We start from the raw sequence: 22,406 nt of genomic DNA, 5'->3' as shown, positions 1-22,406 counted from the left end.
TTTTCTAAAAAAAAAAAAACACACACACACACAAAACAAAAAAGCAAAACACAAAACTGAAACAAACATTTAAAGGAACAAGACAGACTTCAGGTGATGATATCAAGCATGCTCTTTTATTAAGCGTAGGATGGAGGGACGAGAGGGTGCGGAAGCAGGACGCTGAACAGATACGCGGGGGCTGTGCACCTGTGACGGGGTCCTTCCTGAGACTGCGGGAAGGCTGGCGGGAATGGCCTTTTATCCCCAGCCCCCAAACACCCGGGGCATCCTCAGGGGTGCCGGGCCGCCTCTCCTGCCTGTTGCGGGGTCTGCTTGCTGTGCCCTGAGGAAGCCTCTGTGCTGCTCCGGCAGTGGCTCAGAGCTCGGCAGCGCACCCACCGTCCGCGCCGCCCGTTTCTCAGTGTCCCCTCCGCCTCGGCCGGAACAGGGGCCAGAGGGGCCTGTCCAGGACTCAGACTGGATCAGGATGGAGCAGTGATCTCGCGGATGAGTGCGTGAAGGATAAACACCGGCTCTTTCTTCCCCAGACAGGAGAAAGCCGGCTCCTGGCTACAGTGTGGCCATGGGCGTGTGGCTGGGGTGGTGGCTGGTGGGACGGGGTGGGGGGCACCGGGGGACCCTGAGTGCTGAGGACTGCACGTGCTTCTGCGGTGGGACGGAGAGCCTCCCTTCGCCCGTGTGAAGGCGAACCTTCACCGTCACACGGGCCATTGCCAGGGCAGCACAGGGACCCGGGTTGCCCCCCAGCCCCGGACAAGAGGTACCGCCCCTTCTCCCCACCAACGCCCTGCTCCCTAGGGGTACCTAACGCTGCGTGCTCTGTTGCGTCAGTGCTTACATCCTGGGCCTCTGGCGGGTCTGGGTTGTGGGGACGTGGAAGGCCGCGGGGTGAGAGGTGGAGGGGGTTCAGCGGGGTGGGCGTCGGGCCGATGCCCGCCTAGGAGGGCGGGCCGCCGGGTGCCCCCTGAAGCAGCCGCTCGCTGAGCGCCCACAGGGCCCGCGCGGAGTCTTCACTCTGGGCTTCGGCTGATGGCAGGCAGCGGCAGCAGCTGTTGAAGTACATCCCTCCCAGGCCCTCCAGCTCCGGGGCGACGGCACAGTACACAGTGGTGGCGGCTCCCTGTTGCTGCAGGGCAGAGAGGAGAGACAAGAACGAGTTCGTGAGAAGAGAGGTGGCGGGGGGCTGTCCTTCACCGGGAGTGCCCTCCCCATCTGCTTCGGAGGCCGCTGGAGCTCAGCAGGGGCTGCGAACCCAGAGGTATGGCGGGGCCATCCGGGGACAGCGTCATGGACTCCGCCTGGAGCGCCACCTCACCTCATGCAGGAAAAGGCTTTGAACACAACACGCCTCTCAGCCTGTCGCATCCCGTGCCTCTGCTGACAACGCGAGCAGGATGGGAGCCTTGCCAGCCGGCAGGAACAAACCCGCCCAACCTCCTGACTGCACAACACATGATGTCATGAGACACCAAGACGTTCTTACAAGACTTCTGTCTGAGCTGGACCCGCTGCTCTCTCGTGGCCCAGCAGGTGGGAAGCCAAGCAGGCCCAGCGCCAGGTGTGCCCCTGCTCTTTGCCCATGGTGCTGCGAGGGGAAGGCTTTGGGAGGCAGTGTGCAGACGTGTGAGGCGCGCACATATACACGTGTTCCCTGCCGTACACACGTGCCTCCTATGGACACGAGACGCAAATCTGTGAGTTGATCAGGATCCTGGAGACCTTGCTATAAATGTCACATCCTGCCCGCACCTGCAGGGGGACAGCGGCTTGAGGGTCCACGTCCTCCCGGCCCACTTCTACATGCACGTCGTAATGAGTGCCATTGATCACTTCCGACTGACCTTTCGAGTAACTGCTGGCGCTGTGGCTAGGGATGTGTGTGCCGACGGGGCACCACATCACGCGGGCTGACAGGATGCTGTCAGGGATGCTGGGAGGAGGGCAAGAAATCACTTTGCTTTGCGAGCCATAATTAAAAATAATAGGCTGGTGCTCGTAGGGAGACATGGTCGGCACGGCTCTAATTTAAAACCAATACAGTTTATCTGGCATCTTCGGATTATTTATGTGCACCACAGCCCTTGCTGCATCAACTAATTATAGAGGGGCGGGCCGGGGGAGGCGGAGGAGCATCAGAGAAAGATAACGGGCGATAAGGTCACCGTTAGGAAAACACTGAAGCCCTCTGCGGGAGGCTGAAGCGCGTTCCCTCCCCACCCGAAAGCTGACCCTCTGCTGCCTCTTACAGACGTCACACCCCAGCAGAGTGCTCGAGGGAGAACCTCCCCCCCACACGCCTTGGTTTGTGTGTCTATGGTTACGCCCATAATCACCAGGAGCCCAGGGCATTCTGAGAAGCGAGGTCTCGGGGTGTTTACCATTTGAGGAAAGTACTGTGAAAGAGACTTGGGGGTTGTTTTGAAGAGGATGGTACTTACTGAATTTGGCTGAAAACCAAGTAGGCAAATATACTCAAGTGACATGCTTGTTAGGGAAGCGGGTGGTGTGGCATGGGAACACGATGGAGGCGTGAGTTCTGACCCTGGGGCTGTCCACTGCGCTGGACGAGACCCACGGATCCAAAGTTTGAACCCTTGGCGTGACCTGCACTGAACGGGAATCGGTTAGTTGTCCCGCAACCCTCTCAGCCATGCTCACTCCCCAGACAGCCAGCTGTGCGCTTGATTCAGCTACTTCTTTTCAGATTGACTTTGTGCGGCCCAGGTCTAATGAACCCAAGTCTGCCTCACTCCGATTCCCTCTCGCTGAGCTGCTATTCCTAGTAACCCTTAGCTTAGCATCCGGCACGTTTATCTAACCAAGTTCAAGTGGCTCATCCGAGTCCCCTGCACCCCGTGTGGGGCAAAGGGCAGCGGGGTGCCCTCTAGAGATGGATGGGAGACTTGAGGGGCTCGTCCCGCCCGCCCAGGCCAACTACCACCTTGGCCTTGATTCTCAGAATGATGCTGCTGCTGGGTGGAGATGGTGCTCGGGAATTTTCTGGACATCTGTCTTAGGTTTCTGCTGTGCTCTGCAACTGCCAAACCCACTGAAGAGCAGTCAGGGGGTTTGTCATGAGCTCCCAAGTGGCAAGAGAGTCCGCTCACCCCAAGATCCAGGCCCCCCCGCACCCCACCCTGGAGTGGCTATAATATCAGCATTCATACGTCGCAACAAACTGGCCTTTCACGAGCTCCAGCAGCCCTGAGAAAGGATCGAAGGTGGCCACTGGGAAGGCAACAGGCGGAATTCTTCCAAACCCAGTGCAAACTGGCGCCACTCTGACCTTCTAAACTGCTACTGTGTTGCACTCTCGCGTTGTCGGAATGGTATTTTTGCGGAGAAATTCGGCACTTAGACTGATTCAGAATCGAGCTGATGAGGGAGCTGGGGGCACACGCATTTTCCCCCCATGGAATCTGAAAGCAATTGAAGCTGGCCTCATTTCGTGTAAACCTCCACTTGGCTGCCACGCCAAAAAAACCATACATTTTAGAAACGCCCAATCTTTCATCAAAGGTTGGGTGGCTTCGAGGCCTTTGCCACTCGGCTCAGGGTGACGCGCAAGTTAGATCTCATCAGCGCCGGGGCCGGTTCTGTGCGAGAAGCTAAGACCAGCTTCTCTCCTCCGAAGACCGACTATGCACACCTGGCAAAGACCGGACGGCGAAGGGGTGACCCCGACGACAGATCCGGTCGGAAGCGATGACACTTCAACAACAAGTGCTAATTGCTGGCTCATTGGCTGTTGGGCCTGCCTATGCTCAAGAGTGAGACGGGAGCCGCATTAGGAAATCTCATTAGGAAATAAGCTGGCGTGGCTGCTACAAGAGAAAACGTTTTTAAACTGATAGAAGAAAAATTTTTAAAGTGCACTTTCATCACCGTCAGATGACTTTCACGCCACTTTGGTGGGGGGGAACATCAGCACATAATTCAGAGAAGATGAAAGAGCCCCATAAAGGAGACGATGTTAACAACTCTGTTATGAAATATCTGAGGCCGTGCCTTGCTGCCTGTCACCACTGCTTGCCGATCCGCTGTGATAAGATAATAGCAGTATCTTGCCGTACAAACGTGGGCTGGGGCGGGGGGAGTTCCTCTCGGTATTTAAGAACAGTTTATGGGAAGTCTGAGCCCTGGGGCACAGGGAGTCTGTCCTGCACCAGGGGTAGAGAGGGAGGGTGGGGGGGTGGGCGTGGGGCGGGGGCAGAGGATTTCTGGGAAGCCAGGAAAATCTTTAATCATGCCTGAATGCCATTTCTGATTCAGTGAAACGTCTGCAAGCTGCCCGAGGAGACCGACACCATCCATCTCTATAGCGTATGTAAAATCACCTGGGATTCTTGTTTGGGATTTTTAAGAGTATCTGGGTAATGAGGGTTCATCATTCTCTTTCAGAAATCAGTTGTCAGCTGAGCGGCACCATCTCCAACTACAGAAAGGTGGGATTTAGACAGTGGTTTGCTATTTGTTTATTGTTGGGGTCTTGAGATCTAAACTATCCATCCTCCCCAAGCCCTCAGTTGGGATGATTCTGTTGAAGTAGCTGCTTTTCATCCACAGTTATTTGATAACCACTAGCCATCAGTTTGCAGCCGTCAGCACGGAATACAGATGAATATTGACTCTTTGAAAGAGAAAGTTAACGGGAGTTTCAGATCAACAATCCAGGCTTAAAGAAAATCACCCACAGAGTAGTATTTGTGATGCATCAGTAGGTTCTCTAACATAGCTCATGTTTTGATAAGGACACATGTTATAGCATTATGTTTAGTTTTATAATGCATGCTTCTTTAAAAAAAAAAAAAAGAATACATTCCTGTCTTTAAACAGATTTAACTCTGAGACATAAAAAAGCAGACGCACTGTCACGGGGTGTCTGTGTGGTCAGTGGTTTTGAGAGCCGGCAGGGGTCCCACAGCTGCTTTCCCAGGCCTGAGGCAGGACCGGGGACCCACGGCGGGGAAGGAGCGGCCCTTCTGGGCAGGCACCGAGGAGGCGCTGGGTTCCTGGGACAGAGGATCTTGCTAGCGCCACAGGAGGAGATGGGTGCCTCTCTGAACCCCCAAAGCATCCCCCCGTTGCTCATCTGCAGTCTGTGGGGCACAGCAAGCATTTCCCCAGTGCAGAAGCGGTCCGCGCTCTGGCGAGTATGGCAGAGTGCTTCACCACAGAGCCTTGGTGGACACGGGGCAGCGGATACAGGGGTCCGGATGGGACACCCCGTCTCCCAGCAGTTGCTTAGTTGCTCAGTCATGTCCAATTCTTTGAGACCCCACCGACTGTAGCCCACCAGGCTCTCCTCTGTCCACGGGGACTTCCCAGGCCAGAATACTGGAGTGGGCTGCCATTCCCTTCTCCAGGGGATCTTCCCAACCCAGGGATCGAACCTGCGTCTCCTCCACTGCAGGTGCGTTCTCTGCCACCTGAGGCACCAGGGAAGTCCTGCCAAAAGCTTCCAACCCCTTCTCCTGGATAAGTGTGGTTCAGTATTTCAGATTCATCTACTGAGACCATGGGGCTGGGAACACAGCTGTTCCTCAAACAATACCATTTGGTTGTGGAGAAAAACCAAAGCAAGCTGCTCCAAAAGGTTAGGTCTACCCTACTTGCCATCTGAGCACAGTCTTTTAAGCCGACAGATGAGCCATGTGTTCCCAGAGATGCCCAGCGTGCAGGGCAGTGGGGCTCCCCACCCGGGGGGCCACGACCAACACAGGGCCCTCAGGCTTGGGTGTGGAGTCCCGTGCTCACCAGGAACAGACCCGGCTTCCTCCAGGACGACGAGAGGTGGAAGAAGGTGGAGATCGTGACTCAAGGGGACTCTCGGCCTCCACCCGGGCGAGCTTTCCCAGCCCATGGTTGCAGACGGGCACTGTTCAAGAGGTGACGATGGGGGCACCGGCCGTGAGCCTGCAACTCCCGTGGCGCTGGGCAGGGAGCTCCGTGACGGGCATGACGTTCTGGCCTCAGGCAGCTCTACAGGCTGGGAACGGTCGCCATCCCCACCGACGGAGAAGCCCACTTCGTACCAGAATTCACATGCCACCCCTCCAGGGCTGCATCGACCGGCCCCAGGAACCCAGAGCAGCTGCGACAGGCCTTCCAGCGCCCGGGCCCCCGTCTCCACGCCGCGCACCCCGCGCCTCCTGGGCGGCAGAGTCGCCTCAGGGGCCCCTCCCTTCCTCCCAGCCGGGCCTGTCTGGCCCCCCGCGTGCGGCCCCAATGTGGCCCAAGATGAAATGTACTCACAGGCTGTCAGGCACTCACCCGGGAAGCGTAAGGAAGAGATTTTCCCACTGTTGATTTAGGCAGGCCACTAAATTGAAATTATATCCATTTGGATTAACAAAACTGAAGACTCAGCGCCACCTCAGAAGAGCCAAGAGCCCATGACCCCTAACAAAGCCATCGCCTGATTTAAAGTGCCACCTCCACCTGCCGGACTGGACCAGCCAGGAATCCACTGCTCCTGAACGACACGGATGTTTTCCAAAGTGCAAGTGGAACTACGAGACCAGGGAAACCCAAGCAATCTCCAGCTTATGAATTCACAGATGTGTAAATGGGTGTGGCCTTTTGGAGGGTGCCACCTGACATGTTCCAGCCGGTGTGCAGAGGAGACTGCCCCATCTCCCTTCTCCTGCCCCCCACCCCCAGCCCCAATTCATTGTCAACAAACTCATCCCTACAAATGCCTAACCACTGACGTGTCCAGACAGCGCACGCTTAGATACAGGCAAATTCCTCCTGCAGGGATCAAGGTGTAACTCCTTCACAGCCTCAGGAGGTTTGCTAACGCTGTCCTCTTTGCTAACAGGCCGTCCTCAGGACTGGTTACAGCAGGGAAATCCAAACTCAACTTCTTAAACAGAAAAAGTGAGGCAGGTCAGGAAAGCAGACATTTGTTTTCACTGTGCAGGCCGGAAAAGTCGGCACCAATGCACTGGAGAATGCCTAGGATCGTGTTCAGTCCTGAGCTTGATGGAAGAGAAGGCGCACCTTCCGCAGTGTGTAGGGGCGTTTACCTCTCGCTAAGAAAGTCACGAGGGTAGAGGACCTCAGAGGTCCCTTCCCAGTGGCTGTCTCTCCCGTCCTTCCCTGGGTAGCACAGGACGCAGTCTGGGAGAGCTCCGTGGCAAAGACCGCAAAGCCGTGGGTCGTGCCAGCCCATCACCACCAACGTGACTGGTCCTGGCACAGGGCACAGCCCCAGGAAGCTGATGTCCATTCTAGGGAGATGTCTGGGGCGGGGGCACACAGGGGACAGAGGTTCCAGGGAGCAGTGTACATTCACAGGCCTCTGCTGGGAGAGAAGCCCGATGACATGGAAGCCTTCCTCTTTGCAGTGCAGGCACCCCAAATCCTCGACAGGCTACAAAGATCACATGGTCTCCTTGACAAAAGCCACTCATCTCTAGCAAGATCATCAAGGAGGCTGAAGAGACTGACTTGAAGACCAGGTAGGAATGAGTTGGGAGGTTAGGAGAACAGTTGCTACGATGCTCCGAGACATCTGTGGAAGCAAGCCCAGGGACCAGTGGGCTCCGGATGGAAAGCTGGGAAGGCTTTGTGAAGGCAGAACAAATGTCTTCCTGAGCCTAAGTTAGGGGAGGGGGAGGCAGCCACTTTCCGCCATCCGCAGAGGCCCGGGGCTGTGTGTGTTCTGGAGAGCAAGGCTCCAGAGGAGTTTTTGCTTAGTCTCAGCAGCAGCAGTGCAGGGCAGAGTGACCTCGGGAGGTTTTCAGCGCTCTGTTTTCAATGGCACGACCTTTTCTCAATTTGCCTTGACATCAACGAGGCCCCTTCCATACCCCTTACGTGTTCCAGGATCCTTGCCCAAAGTCTTGCAAGGGTTCCATGACGGATGGCTGGTCTCGAGAGAGTGGAGGTGGAATACTTAGAATGGTTTCCTTTTTCTGAGACCTGCTGGTGCTCCGCTGGAGTGGGAGGTCGTCCAGAGGGGGGAAGGAAAAAGGAACGACTGAGTTTAGTCCAGGTGGGTGACGTTATTCACGCCTGTTCTACCACTGGTCCCAAAGGTGCTCTAGCACTGATCGGGCTGGAGAGACGGTCCCATTAAACATGGGAGAAGAGGCTCTTATCTCTGTTACATCTTTCTTATATCCACGGGAGAGTTCCCTGGGCCTTCCCTGCTGGTGCTGCCTGGGGTACACACACTGCTTTTCAAACGGGTGTGGGGGTTCTCCGGTCGGGATGGGAAACTGCACCGGGGCGCCCATTCTTCCACAGGTGACTCTGAAATGGACCTTAGAACTCTACCACCAAAATACGCATCGTTCTCCTGCCTGGGACGAATCTGATGGCCCATCCCTGAAATTTTCCATCCCCGCCACCTGGACAGGACTGAAGGACTGCTGAGTGTTCACAGAAAGCTCAGAGAAGATATTTAGCCTGTGTTGATTTGTAACATTTTACATTTTTACTTCTTTAACCCACATTCTAGCTAGCTCTGTACACTGTACATAAATGTATGTCTCTGCATTTGCCGTGTATACTGAAATAAACCTTTGAAACTATTGCCAGGCAGAATGAATGGGTTCAACTCTAACCTAACGTTGTGAAGAGTATGGGTGAAGCAGACCTCTCTCCGCTCCCCTTCGTCTGCACAGAATCACACTGAATGGACCTACCATGCTTTCTTAGGAAACTGAGAGCTGACCATTTCTATGAGCAGACAAACCCTGAAAAATCAGTGCGTTGCAGTTGCAAGGTTGACACCTAGGACACAGAGAGTCCCCACCTCGACAAGGCATGGGGTGGGCGGATAACACCCCACAGGGTCGTCTCTGATGGGCCCCACTGTGGTTAGAAATGAACTAACTCTTCACTCTTCCAGAAACAAATTACAAGAACGGAGTCTGCAATAATCCCATCTGACAGTCAGGGCACCCCAGGGCCCACCTCCTACCCCCGTGTCCAGCCACACCGTCTCAAGCCGAGGACGTCTGTGTTAGGACGGTGTCTTTTCAGAGGGGGCTCTCTCTGTCAGATCATTTCTCAGGCGCAGAGACGCTGGCCTTGTTAACATTTCATTGGGAACATACTACGGAGAGCGTCTCACTTCTATTACTTCCATAATTAATGGTGAGTGCCGGGCACCGCCCCTGCACAGACGGACCTCGCCACAGTGGTCGACGGGGAGACGAGAAATGGTAGATATTTTATCCACCAGCAGCGTGTCGCTAGTTAGGGGGACATGATCACACAGGCTGGGCCTTTAATTGCCAGGGTGAATAATTCTGCCTCGGTGTTAGGGAACATTTTAAAGTGTTTGATGGAGATAGACTAGAAACAAAACATACACACACACACACACACACACACACACAATTACCTTGATTATGCAACACCTTAGCATAGAAAGTTACAAAGGTACATCTTTTTTTTAAAAAAAAAATTGCATTCTATCATGCAAATATTCTCTAAATATGCATGTGCTGACTACCCATCGACTGTATTTTAGGAAATACAATTAGGCTGCCTTTCTCCTCTCCTGTGTAGACTGTAAATACCTGTAGATCCTTCTCTTGTTTCCCTATGTAAATATATGTAAATACTAACAAGCTTTGCATGCTGATATTCTAGCCAATTTCAGGCACTTTTATAATCTGAAGGCATGTACTTGAACTGGTTTGTTAGAAAGAAAAACAACCAACACCTCTCTCAAACTCTTGAAAGCTGAACAGAAATTAAAGATCTCTTCCTAGACTGCTGTGGCTTCTTTTGTTTGCCTTCCGAGTCCCCCAACGCCTCCGGGACGGGCTCCCGGACCTGCTACCGGCAGAGGGGTGCCGGGGAGCCACCAGGCCAGGGCAGGGGCTCAGCCACCCGTCTTGCGTTTTTACACACTTGGTCCTTTGGCTTTCCAGAGCAGTGGTCCCTGAGCTTTTCGGCACCAGGGGCTGGTTTTGTGGGGGACAATTCTTCCACGGGGGGGTGGTTTGGGGCGGATTCAAGCGCATGACCTACTGTGCTCTTTTGTTTATTATGACATCAGCTCCACCTCAGATCATCAGGCATCAGATCCTGGAGTCTGGGGACCCCTGTTCTAAAGGACTTCTAGAATCTTAAGATTGGCGTCTTTGGATTTTTCTATCGAAAGAAACGGGAGTGTGGGCGTGCGTGCTAAGTCGCTACGGTGGTGTCTGACTCTTTGCGACCCCATGGATTGTACCCTGCCAGGCTCCTCTGTCCATGGGATTTCCCAGTCAAGAACACTGGAGTGGACTGCCATGCCCTTCTCCAGGGGATCTTCCTGACCCAGGGATCGAACCCATGTCTCTGGATTTTTCTATCAAAAGAATAGGGAGTAAAAACAATTGATTTGTACCTACTGTTCCCCTAAATGTACCAAGGCCAGAGCTAGAGGGTTCAGAGTCCCAGGACCCTAAGAAAGAACCCTGTCGTTCCCATTTCAAAGATGCAGAAACTGAGTCACAGCAAGAACAGCTGTCACAGCATGGGCCTAAGGTGACAGAGGAGCCTGGCGTGCTGCAGTCCATGGGGTCACAGAGCGTCAGACACAACTGAGCCACTGAACGACGCCCACAAAAGGGACAAACCACTGGATGCCCCCAGATCCAAGTCTCTGCTGTTTACCAACAGTCAGCAAATAAAGCTTTTCTGCAAAGGGTGACAGAAGAGAGATTTTAGGCCCACTAGGGCCTATGGTTTCGGTCACAACTACTGAGACCTGCCACTGTTGTTGGGGAAACAGCTGTGCACAACACACCCCGCAGTGAACGTGGCTGTACGCCAGCAAAACTTGATTTGCAAACACCGCTACACCCCTCGCTCAGCTGCTCGTCCACAGACCGCTGCCCCTTCCCGCTCAAGGACGTTCTTGTGTCTGATGGAGAAAGCACTTGGTCAGCTGAGAGTTCCCAATCTCTTGCCTGCCCACGGCAACACTGAGTGGAAGCCACGCAGCACTCGGGGGAGGGCAAAAACGAAGCCTCTCAAGCTCCCAAGTCAGACCGCCTTCCACAGATAACTCTCACTGCCAGGTTTCCCTGCAGTCACCCTTCGTTTCCACATGTGGGGGTGGGGGGAAGGGAAAGTACGAAAGGCTAAGGTAGAGAGAGAAACCAGCGACGCTCAGGTCTTCACCGAGGAAGCAGGCCCTTACCTTGGGGGTCTACGGAAACCAAGCCGCACGTGAACTTTCTAACGGCTGGAAAACTGCGCTCACATTGAAGGTGTTTTTCCCCACATATGAAGCTTCGGTGTAAACGCATTAACTGACAGTTTCTTTGGGGACTTTTTTTTATTAAAGTTTCCAAACTTCATTCGACGGCACAAGGAGCTCCAGGGGCCCTTGAGAACGTTGCAAAGCTGGGGCTTTAGCACGGGGAGCCGGGCCTGGCGTCCTGGATGAACCCAGGGCCCCGGCCAAGCGGGGGAGGCCAGTCCTCACCGCCCGCGGGGTCCCCTTTCAAAGGCCCCTGCGCTCGCCTGGGGCTGGGAGAGAGCCTTTCTGACCCGCTGCACGCGGTCAATGTCATCCCTTCAGTCGTGGAGTGGGAGGAGGGACGACCCGGGTGTCTCTGCAGGTGGGGGTGCTGTGGGCGGACGGGGAGAGCCCAGGAGTGAAGCCTGAGACACAGGAATTCAAATGCCGGCTCTGCCACCCGGCAGCTCTGCGACAGGACACAGCCTCAGTCTCCCCGCCGATGAAACGGGCCGCCTAACAGCCCCTTCTCCCGGCTCTTGGGAGGGTCAGTGATGACATCTGGAGGCTCCCTGAGTGCACGACAGCCCCTGGCTCAACCGCGGCTGCAGGCCCCTCTGTTAAAAGTCTGGAGGGGGAGGCACCCGGGTCAGTCACGCCTCCGTCCTCCATCTGAGGGACCTGGAAGCAGCGAGGGGCAGTTTCTGCCTTCTGAGCGGGACAGTCAAGAGGCAGTCACTTTTCTCACCAACTTTCACAGCACCTCTGGGTACCAGCCGAGCATGGACTCCAAGGCTCCTCTGCCTCCGCACCCCCCCGCCCCAGACCACAGCAACCAGAACCAAGCTCACACCCCTGAAAGCGGGGCACTGGCATTCCAGTGACAGCCACACTCAGTAGCATACTAAGCGCTGCTCAAGTCCAGACCCCGGCCCCCGCCCTGGCCCTGCACACGCGTCCATCTAAACCTCCACACGTCCCTGTGCAGTGGGGCCTGGAGAAAGGGATGGACGGAACAAGAGAGCAGGTGCAGGGTTCTTTAAGCACAGTATTCCTTTTAAAACTAAAAATGGAATTACCATATGATCCAGCAATCCCACTCCTGGGCATATATCCAGAGAAAACCGTAATTCAAAAAGACACATGCACTCCAATGTCCCGAGCAGCACGATTCACCAAGACAGGGGGGCCGTGTCTGGGGGCCAAGACATGGAAGCAACCAAGACAGGGGTCAAGACATGGAAGCCACCTACGTGCCCATCGACTCACGAATGGGTAAAGAAGATGTGGTACACATATGCAATGGAAATCTATTCAGACATAAAAAAGAATGCAATCATGCCATTTGCAGCAACATGGACGTAACTAGACGTTATCATGCTAAGTGCAGTAAGTCCGAGAAAAACGAATACCGCATGATGTCATTTATATGTGGGATCAAAGAAATGATATGAGTGAACTTATTTACAAAACAGAAACAGCCTCACAGACTTCAAAAACAAACTTCCCAAAGCGGGGAGGGGGGATACATTAGGAGTCTGGGATTAATGGATACACACTTCTGTAGGTAAAACGGATGATCAACAGAGACCTCCTGTACGGCACAGGGAACGCTGCTCAATATTCCGTGGTAACCTAAATGGGAAAAGGATCTGAAAAACAATACGTACATACATGTAACTGAATCATTTAGCTGTACACCTGAAACTCACACAATGCTATAAATCAGCTATACTCCAATATAAAACAATAAAAATTAAATTTTAAGATGTGCAGCATACATGTAGAATAATAGGAGTTGGGTAGATTGATGGGTGCCACATTATTGTTTGAAATTTTCTATCTAAATTTTATAATAGAATGTTAGAAAAAGACATGGATTCCTTGCTAGTGGCTATTAGCCCCATTTCACAGAGGAGAAGACTGAGGCACAGAAGTGGTGTGGACTGCCCTGAGGTCCTCCACCTGGTAAGTGGTGGCATCCTCTTTGAAATCCATGCCCGGCCAGCTCCAGTGCTGACTCTGTGATGGGCACATATGCATCTTTGTTAATCGACCTTCTAGGGTCAATTAACCCTGCCTCTCCTATTCCACTGCTTGAATTTTTGCCGCAAAGCATGAAAACTGGTTTTCTCACACTATTCCCACCACGCAGGAAGTTCTTAGGGCCTCCAACTCAGAGCCCAGAAATCAATCAGCTCAGGAGCAACAGCGACCCATGTGTGACTGGAGGTAAATTTCTATCTGTTCATCTGGTGGCTATTTAATCTGGCTTTTGATTCTAATGCCGCCCCTGAAGGCAGAGGGCTATTCTCACTGAAAACATGCCGTCAGGTTCAGAAGCACTGATGCCGGCCAGCACGCTGAGCGTTGTCTATGAACCCAGAACTCAGAGAGAGAGAAAGGGAGGCAACACCCGGGCAGACACACATAGGGAGAAGCAATCGGCTCCCTGCTGCTGGGTGCAGAAGGGATGCTGCCACCGGCAAGAGGCCAGGGCTGCTGGCAGCTGGACCACCAGACACGGCCGGATGGGAACCCTGCCCCGTCCTCCAGCTCACACGCTCCCTTCCGGCCACGGCAAACTCCACGCTCTGAACTTCAGAAGCTGGAAGACAGCGTCAGCCCAGTCTTGACAGTCTGGGAGGGACCCCAGCAGCCCAGCCTGCTCTGCTTCCTAAACTCAGGAGTCAACTTTCCTCCTGGGCAGAAATTCTCCTCCAAGCCGGCCCCCCGCCCCCTTCCCCTTTGAGCCCCACGAGCGATGGACCGGGCACCGTCTTCCTTTTCACTTAGCTGCTGGAGACGCGCGCATCCCCTTCCCCAGCGCCTCCCCTTCAGCCACTGTCCACCCAGGAACAGCCACCTTCCAGTCCTTTCTTGGCTTCCCTTCCCACCCTAGAGTGTCATATCTTGGCCAGGTGAGTCTGAGATGGAACGGCTGCCTTCAGGAGGGTTAGCCCAACCCCAATTGTGATAACCGACGGCAACAAAGCAGTGATGATCACAGAAACGGCTGCGGGTTACCCAGAGCCTGTTCTGTGCCAGGGACCTATTAGTACTTCCGATTCTCAACCTGGCCAGGCAGGTACTGGCTTGGCCAACGAGTTGGTCCATAATCCGATGGAAACGCTCGAGCGAGCTCTTGGGCCAACCCAGGGAACCTGGCTGACTGTGTATTGGTTCGAAGCCCCCGTCCTTGTTCGTGGCGGACGCCCGCTCTGACCCCACGCCCGGGCCACGGCAGGGCCTCCTGGGATCGTGGAAACTAGCCCTGTCAGGCTGCAGATCCCCTCCCTGCGGGGCCCTGTCGGCCTTCCTCCTCCTCGCTGGGCTCCGACGCCCTCCCCTGCACCGTCCCACTGCTGCAAACTGCTTCTCCTGCAAGGGAGGTCTGGAAGCCAGCGGGGCTCGGGTTTACGGTTGGGCATTTGTGGGCTTTCTGGCCGCATCCACTGGAGCGGGCTCACACCAGCCAACTGCAGTTAGGGTCTCCTGGTCCCGCAGCTCAAGGAAGTGCTGAACTCAGGACGGTGGGGGCCACGAGGGGCATCTTACTCGGCTTCACCTAACCCCTCTGGCTGCCACACCTGATAGGACCCATCCTGCGGATGGACAGGCTAGCAGCTACCAAGCCAAGCGTCAGTGGGCACACAGCCAACTGTGTAGCTGGCTGTCAAACTGTCGAGGTGACTGAAAACTCCTCTATGGTCTGTGCCCTCTGGATCCCTAATCAACTGACTGTATGAGGCAGCCCCTAAGGCAGGGGTCCCCAGCCTCCAGGATCTATTACCTGATGGTCTGAGGCGGAGCTGATGTAACAGTAACAAAGTGCACAGCAAGTGTGATGTGCTAATCATCCCCCTGCTCCCAGGCCCGTGGAAGAACTGTCTTCCATGAAACAAGTCCCTGGAGCCAAAAAGGCTGGGGTCTGCGGCCTTAAGGTACGACTCCCATATGAGGTGTGGATGCCTTCCATGGCACCTTCTGGGCGCCAGGTTTCTGCTGAATTCTTGCCGGAGCCTTGTGGAGGCATCAGTGTCCCCACTTCATTTATAGGGAGACTGAGGCTTGAACGAGTGAAATGAGGGAGGAACAGGTGAACTCTGGCTGTAAGAGCACCCCTCAAGCTAAGGGATGCTCATGCCCCCAGCGCTTCCAGGAAAGGCCCACATTTTGCTTCCACTCTCCCCAGTTATAGGCAGGACCCTGAACCCTCAAGAGGCAAAGGTCAGAGGGCAAGTGGCAGAGTCAGGAGCAGAGCCCAGTCCCACGGCGTCCGGACCCCCCTCTCAGCGCTGGCACCTGCATGGGTGGGATATGTTCACAATTCAAGGGCAGCAGGAGTATTGCTGCGCGTCTGTCAGCCAGGAGTTTGCACAATCATGAGAGCAGGTCTTTCCACAAAAAGATGCAGCAAGTGCTGAGCACAGCGCCAGGATCCAAACCCAGACCTGCCTGGCTCTGGGCTCTGCGGTTTCCCAGGCGCACTGGGAACTGTGTGGCCTATGAGTTCAGCGTCCTCAAAAATAGCTCATGAGTTGTCTCCGAGCCTTTGTACAAGAAGTGGAATCCACGTGTGATGACAAACACACTTGCCCACTCCCAAGACGTCTCTCACTTAGGGACACAGGGTCTGAGCCCCTGCAGGGCTGCAGGTGGGAGTAACAGGGTATGGGGAGAGGGGCTGGAGATTGGGTAAGTGGGCTACCAGCAGCGAAGGGAACCTGGCTCCTGGGCATATATGCAGACAAAACCCCAAAACGACGCACGCACCCCAAGTTCACAGCGGCAGTGTTTACAGCAGCCAAGCCAAGGGAGCGGCCTAAATGTCCATCCATGGCTGGATGCGTAAAGATGTGGCGTGTAACATACAAATATATGTAGATGCACACACACATAAAGGGACACTACTTATCCACGAAAAAGAACAAGCATCTGACCTCTGGAGCAACATGGACAGACCAAGAGACCATCACACCAAGGGAGTCAGGAAGAGAAAGACGAGTATCATACGGCCGCACTTATACGCGGGCTCTAAGATAGGACACAAATCGACCTATCGACAAAACCAAAACAGAATCGGAGACACAGGACCCTGGCGGCTTCCAAGGGGGCGGGGGCTGGAGGAGGGAGGGGGCGGGGCTGGAGGAGGGCGGGGCGGGGCGGGGCTGGAGGAGGGCGGGGCGGGGCGGGGCTGGAGGAGGGCGGGGCGGGGCTGGAGGAGGGCCGGGCGGGGGCTGGGGTCAGCAGGTGCGAGCTGTTACACAGAGAAGGGATGAACCAGAAGGCCCTGCAGGGAACTGTACTCAGTATCTTATGATAAATCATGATGGAAAAGAAGGTATATGCGTGTGTAACTCAACCACCCGACGGGACAGCAGAAATGAACACAGCGTTGGGAATCAGCTACACCTCGACAACAGGACCAGGACAGGGGGAGGCGTGGAGAGCGGCGGGTGGGGCCCTGGGGGAGGAGGGCACAGGGCCCCCTGGGGCCGTGCGCTGCTGTCTTCCAGGTGCTGGTGGAAGCTGCGCTCACGCAGACTCAGAGCTGACTCCCCTGGTCTGACATCACTGCCTCTGGTTATCCCGAACACAGAGTCAGGGCATGCGTCCCCAAGCGGCAGGCCCCTGGGGTCAGCGCGGCCCCCGACAGGAGGCCACACAGAGGAGAGGACGGCGAGCGCTCACACCGCAGGCCTCTACCTGGAGCCAAACCTCCAGACTGCTTTTGGTTTCGTCACTTCCCTAGACGGACGCACCAACGGGTCGCCGCCGATGACACTGCCTGAGAAGGGCCCGTCCTGGAACGCAGTGGTCTCACCGTCCCCACGTTGACGGAGAATCTTTTGGACAAAGTCAGCTTTACCACCCGAGTGAACCAATCTTCCCCATTTTCAGATAAGAATCAGAATCCAGTGATGGAAGGAGAGGAGGAAGTGGAGTCTGCTCTCCCTCCTCGTCTGGACCCCCTGATGCAGGCATATCAAGGATCTCAGGGGAACCCCGCCGCCTGGTTTTGCTCGAAGGCCCCAAGGACCACCAGCTGGATGGTCTCCCCAGAGCACCGCCCTGCTGCTGCAGACGTGCCCCGCGCCCCCTCCTGGCTGGCCCCTGGGCCAGGCGCAGGTCCTGCCCCAGACGAGCTGACCTCCACCTCTGGCTTTCTCTTCTCCCTGCCCTCTGCCCCGTGCCCCGCTGCCGTGAAGAGGGAGAGGGCGGTGGCCCCACGGTCAGCCATGACCCTGCAGTGGATACTCCAGTGTGCAGCCCAGAGGCCCGACCCAGCCCAGGGTCGTCCACTCCCCAGCCACTGGGCTGCCGTGTGCTGAAGGCGGGACCCCCTTCTCAGGACTCACCGTCGGCCAGATGGGGCTGCGCAGCCTGCGGACGTGCTCTTCTAGGAGGCAGCCTGTGTCCCAACTCAGGACACCTCTGACGGTCACCCTGCTTCAGTCCCCATGGCCTGGCTGGAGCGTCCACTCCTCCCTTGCAGCTCAGCCCTCCCCCGGCCCCCGTTCTGCCGACCACGCCCCCATGGGCGTGGACCCCCAGAGCACAGCCCCCTGAGCCTCGAGGGGCCTGCCTCTGGGGGCATCCAGACTATGGGCGACAACAGCTGGGCGACGCGGGGAGACACACTGAACCACGCGGGGCCCACGTCCTCACCCGCAAACCTGAGTCACGATACACAGACGGCACTGTGTTGGGGTAGCCACGTCAGACTGCAGACACAACGTATTTGTGCAGAGCTGGCCTGTCACAGCAGGCAGGCAGAGGCGGGCCGGGGCAGCGGGAGGAGCCGCCGCCGCGATCCCACTCACCCTTCAGCCCGGGGGCACAGTCTGATCCAAAAGCACAGCCTCTGGGGGGCATCTGCATGATACCCCCTCACCCTTCAGTGTCGGGGGGGGGGCGGTACCACACAATCCCAAAAGCACAGGCTCTGGGGGGATGTCCGTGTAGGCATTTTCATCTGCCCTCCCTCCAGAAACTTGATGAAAAGTATAGTAAAGGGGAAAGGGTTTAACTGAGTGAAGGAAGGACTGGGCAGGTGGAGGGTCCCACACTGATGTCTGGGCAGGCGACCATGCCCAGCATCACCAAGTTCAAGGGCACCTCCCATGTGAGTCCCTGTAGCCGCCTCTCCTCCCCTTCACTCCTGTCCTGAATCCTGTTCCATAGCTGGGTGTGTGCTCCTGGGCTCCAGCCTCAGTGGCGGGGTCCCTGGCACCCAGCCCCGTGCCTGGCACACAGTAGGCAGCTAACAAGTGTTTCTAAAGACCCGCGTGGGTGTCTGAGCGAGCACCCTTTGCTGGGCAGGGGAGGCATGAACCAACCCGCGGCAGTTGCCACATAAGCACAAACTATTCCCTTTCCGGGCTCTTGCTCCTCTGCCTTCGACACCATGGCTCCCGGCAAGTGACGACTCACGGGAAGACCGCATTTACATTTTGCTTGCCACTTGCCAGATGCTGACCTCAGCTTGCTTCTGCCTCAACACACACACACCCCGGCTCACAAACCCTCATGTTTAGTCCGCAGATAAAACCTGTGAAGTCCATTTGTCATTAGGTCCCCCTGTTGACAGGAAAACTGGACAGAGGGCTTAAGAAAGTGGCTCAGGGCTACACAGTTAGGAAGTGGCAGAGCTGGGGTTCGAACCCAGGCCTGGGGACACCCAGGGCCATTGGAGCATAGGCAGCCAGGGGCTAAGAGGATGCTTGTGCAGGTCCTGGGGCGCTTTCTCTCAGCCCTGAACTAGCTTTCTGGACGCAGACTCTGCAGGGCTTCCTCCAGGGGCCCTGGGCTTGCTGTTGGCCCCAGACATTTAGGAGGGAAGGGGAGATGGGCTCCCCAGGGCTGCCTTGGGAGCTGTCTAGAACCTGACTCCAGGACAGGAGGAGACAGGGTCTCCCTGCATCCCTGGGCGCGTTGCGTTGCCTCCCACCCCAAGAAGCAGCGATGCCGCAGGGCCACTCTTACTCAGTGGAGCACGTGGCCTGCGGAGCTCACCAGGGCCAGGTCCTGGGCCAGCGGACTCTTCTGTGAAGGGGCTGATGGGGCTGTGCCTGCAGGGATCGGGGCGGAGGTGGGGGGCGCGACAGAGCAGGTGCGAAGGTGAGCTCAGGTCAAGGCATGTAAGAGCTAACCCACAGGCCAGCTCTCTGCGCCCCCAGATCGCGCTGACAACCTTCCCTGGCGTTAAGTCACACCCACCTCCCTTCACAGAGGCGCTGCGGGTGGGTGACAGTTGTGTAGGAGGGCCAGCACCTGGATGTGACCTTTGCTCTATCCAATGCCAGAGCCTGTGCTATTAAAAAAAATTTTTTTTTCTTATTTTTTGGCGGTGCTGTGCAGCATGTGGGACCTTAGTTCCCCATCCAGGGACGGAACCCTCGCCCCCTGCAGTGGAAGCACGGAGGCTTGGCCACTGGACCCCCGGGAAGCGGCAGAGCCCCTGATTTCTAGTCTATACATGGCGAGATCCAGCAGGAGGCACCGGAAGAGGAAACGGAAGGCATCCACGGCCTTGACTCTGCCAGAGAGGCTAGAGACAGCAGGAGCCTGGCAACCAGTCTGTGGGTGGCTCCTGGCTGCGGGGACTGACTCCTCTCCCCTATTTACGAGCCCAGCGTCGCAGAAAACGTGTGACCCTCCCTTCATCCACCTACTCCCCAGTCACCGCATCCTTCACCCAAGTCCTGCAGCCATGTGAGGAAACCGGAGTTCAGAGACATTAGGCAATCTGCCCAAAGACACACAGCCAGTGAGTGGCAGGCTGGGATTCAAATGTGGTAAGGGGTGAAGGGGTTCTTCTGTTTCGTCTCTCTCATCCTCAGAGTAAAAGCAGAAGGGTGGACCCCACATAGGAAATAGAGGGTGAGAGGCAAAAAAATACAGATAGGGGACAGAAGTGGGAGGGAAGGGGCCCTGGTTGACAGAGGGCTGCGGGGGTCAGCTTCGGGGTGCTTCTGAACTGCTGTGCTACGTCGCGGGACATATCCCAGCCCAAACCTTCCCTTGGTCCCCAGAGACCTCACTAGGTACAGCCTCACATCTCTCTCAGCTGTCAGAGCATGCCTTGCACCATGAAGACGAGGCCAAAACGCCCAACAAACGGGATTTTACGCACACAGCTCTCTCTAGCCTTTAGCCCTGGACCTGTCATATGGAAGTCCTCAGTATCCATGCAGTGAATGAATGAATGAGCAACCAATGACCAGACGGCTGTTGGGGGGCGCTATTGGCCCCACTGCACCCCGAAGGCAAGCAGACTGCAGAAATGACTCACGGGCGGCTCCCCAGACTTGAGAAATACACGTATTCCTGATGAGAAGTGGCAGAAACAATCTCAGTCCTGAGAGCAGGGCTTCCAGCCCAGCTAATACTACACGAGGTGCTAACTACATTATCTGGAAATAACCGATGACTAATTCCCCATTCCTTATCTTGAGGAGAAGAAAATTGTCTCGAGCACGAATGCCCCAGATTCCTGGTCAGTTTATGTAAGGCCTTGCAAGTGATTGCAGTATTTTAAGCCATTTTTAGCTGAAATCACCTGATGTGTGGTGAGCCCAGAAATCCTGATCTCTTGCTCCCTGAAACTCCCTGTTTTTCCACTAATTTTGTTTAAACGACTTACTGCACCCTAAGTACTTTTCCACTGAAGGATGGCTTATAAGTGCACATCCCCAGGACTATGTGACTTTTGAAAGAGACGATTTATTGCGTGGATTTTCCAGCATCAGCCCTATCCCTTGGCTCGAAGCGCTATTACATGTTGGGTGATCCCACATTCACCCAGGTCAAGAGTGGGCGGTATTTGCTCTTTATCACGGCTAGTTTGGTGGTTCTGGCAACTGACAAGCTTTCTGTCCAGTCTAAAGAGGATTTGATTGAAACTTTCTGCTGGTGATGTCTCAAATGATCCTCAGTGATTGAGCAAGAGATGAACTTCCCCAAGACCTTCGCATGACTGGAGGTAAAAGAGGGCAAAAGCAGGGCTTTTATGAAGCAGCTGGAGGGGAAAGGAGGGCCTTTTTTTGGGGCAGCAATAGCTATGTCTCAGTAAACATACACAGAAATACGCACAGGAGAGTCAAGATGCCCTGAGGTTCATCTGCAATCCTGACGGCCTTTACGTCTCATCCACAGAAGCCACGCTGTCTGCCACCCCCCACCCCAGAATCATACCATATTACACACGCTTCCCCTCTGATACACTACTGGGCTGGCCAAAAAGTTTGTTTGGTTTTTTAAGCAAGCTGTTACAGTAAAACCTGAATGAACTTTGTGGCCTACCCAAGACTCTGTTCCCACAGGCAGACACAGGAGAGGCTGAGCCACCATTCAAAAAATTCAGGAAACACCAAGCAGTCCACGTCCACCCTCCCATCTACGGGTCCCCCTGACCTTCTTTATCAAACGGTGTGCACGCATGCTCAGCTGCTTCAGTCCTGTCCAACTCTCTGCAACCCCATGCACTGCAGCCCGCCAGGCTCCTCGGTCCATGGGATTCCTCAGGCAAGAATACTGGGGTGGGTTGCCATGCCCTCCTCCAGGGGAATCTTCCCGACCCAGGGATTAAACCCATGTCCCCTGCAGCTCCAGCACTGCAGGCGTATTCTCTGCTGCTGAGCCACCAGGGCAGTAACTATCTGGGGGTCTGCAACACTGGAAGGTTACAGTTACTCAGCCTGGCTACCTGATGCAGAAGCAGCCAGGGATGATGTGTGAACAATCGGGTGTGGCTGTGAGCCAACAAAACTGTATTTACAAAAACAGACAGCTGGCTGGATTTAGCCTGAGGCCATGGTCTGCCCTCCCAGTTCTACCTAATACCAACTGACTTAATCATCGAAACAATACCAAGGAGTTTATCTTCCAAATGATTTCCCTCTCTTGACAAAACGGACTTGATGTTCGACTGCACTTCCAAGCCGGTTTAATCCAGGAAATGTGTTGCTAAGCCCTCCAGCCATAGGCTTGAATATCAGAATATCTAACCTGTCAAGCAGGAGTCCTGTGGTCTTTGGAATGCAAATACAGACCTCAGTTAGGAATCCCTGCCTAATGGTTCCACATTAACTCCTGTGCATTTTTTCCCATTAAAGAAAAAAAAAAAAAGAAGAATGAAACTAGAAAACTTCCTAACACTATACACAAAAATAAACTCAAAATGGACTCAAGAGCGAAATGT

General features: G+C 55.2%; 1 protein-coding gene across 1 annotated transcript in view; it reads right to left on the bottom strand.

Moving 5' to 3' along the window:
- Positions 1-295: 295 nt before the first annotated feature.
- The window catches only part of WWOX (WW domain containing oxidoreductase), a 912,592-nt gene continuing 890,481 nt past the window's right edge, over positions 296-22,406 (bottom strand). The window contains exon 9 of the mRNA XM_068992691.1: positions 296-1,129. Coding sequence (XP_068848792.1) covers positions 941-1,129 — 189 coding nt within the window. The 3' untranslated portion in view covers positions 296-940. The remainder of the gene's footprint in view (positions 1,130-22,406) is intronic.

Source organism: Capricornis sumatraensis, chromosome 20 (genome assembly GCF_032405125.1).
Source record: "Capricornis sumatraensis isolate serow.1 chromosome 20, serow.2, whole genome shotgun sequence".
NCBI lineage: Eukaryota > Metazoa > Chordata > Mammalia > Artiodactyla > Bovidae > Capricornis > Capricornis sumatraensis.
The sequence above is the reverse complement of the archived record's forward strand: the minus strand, read 5'-3'. Positions and strand labels throughout refer to the sequence as shown.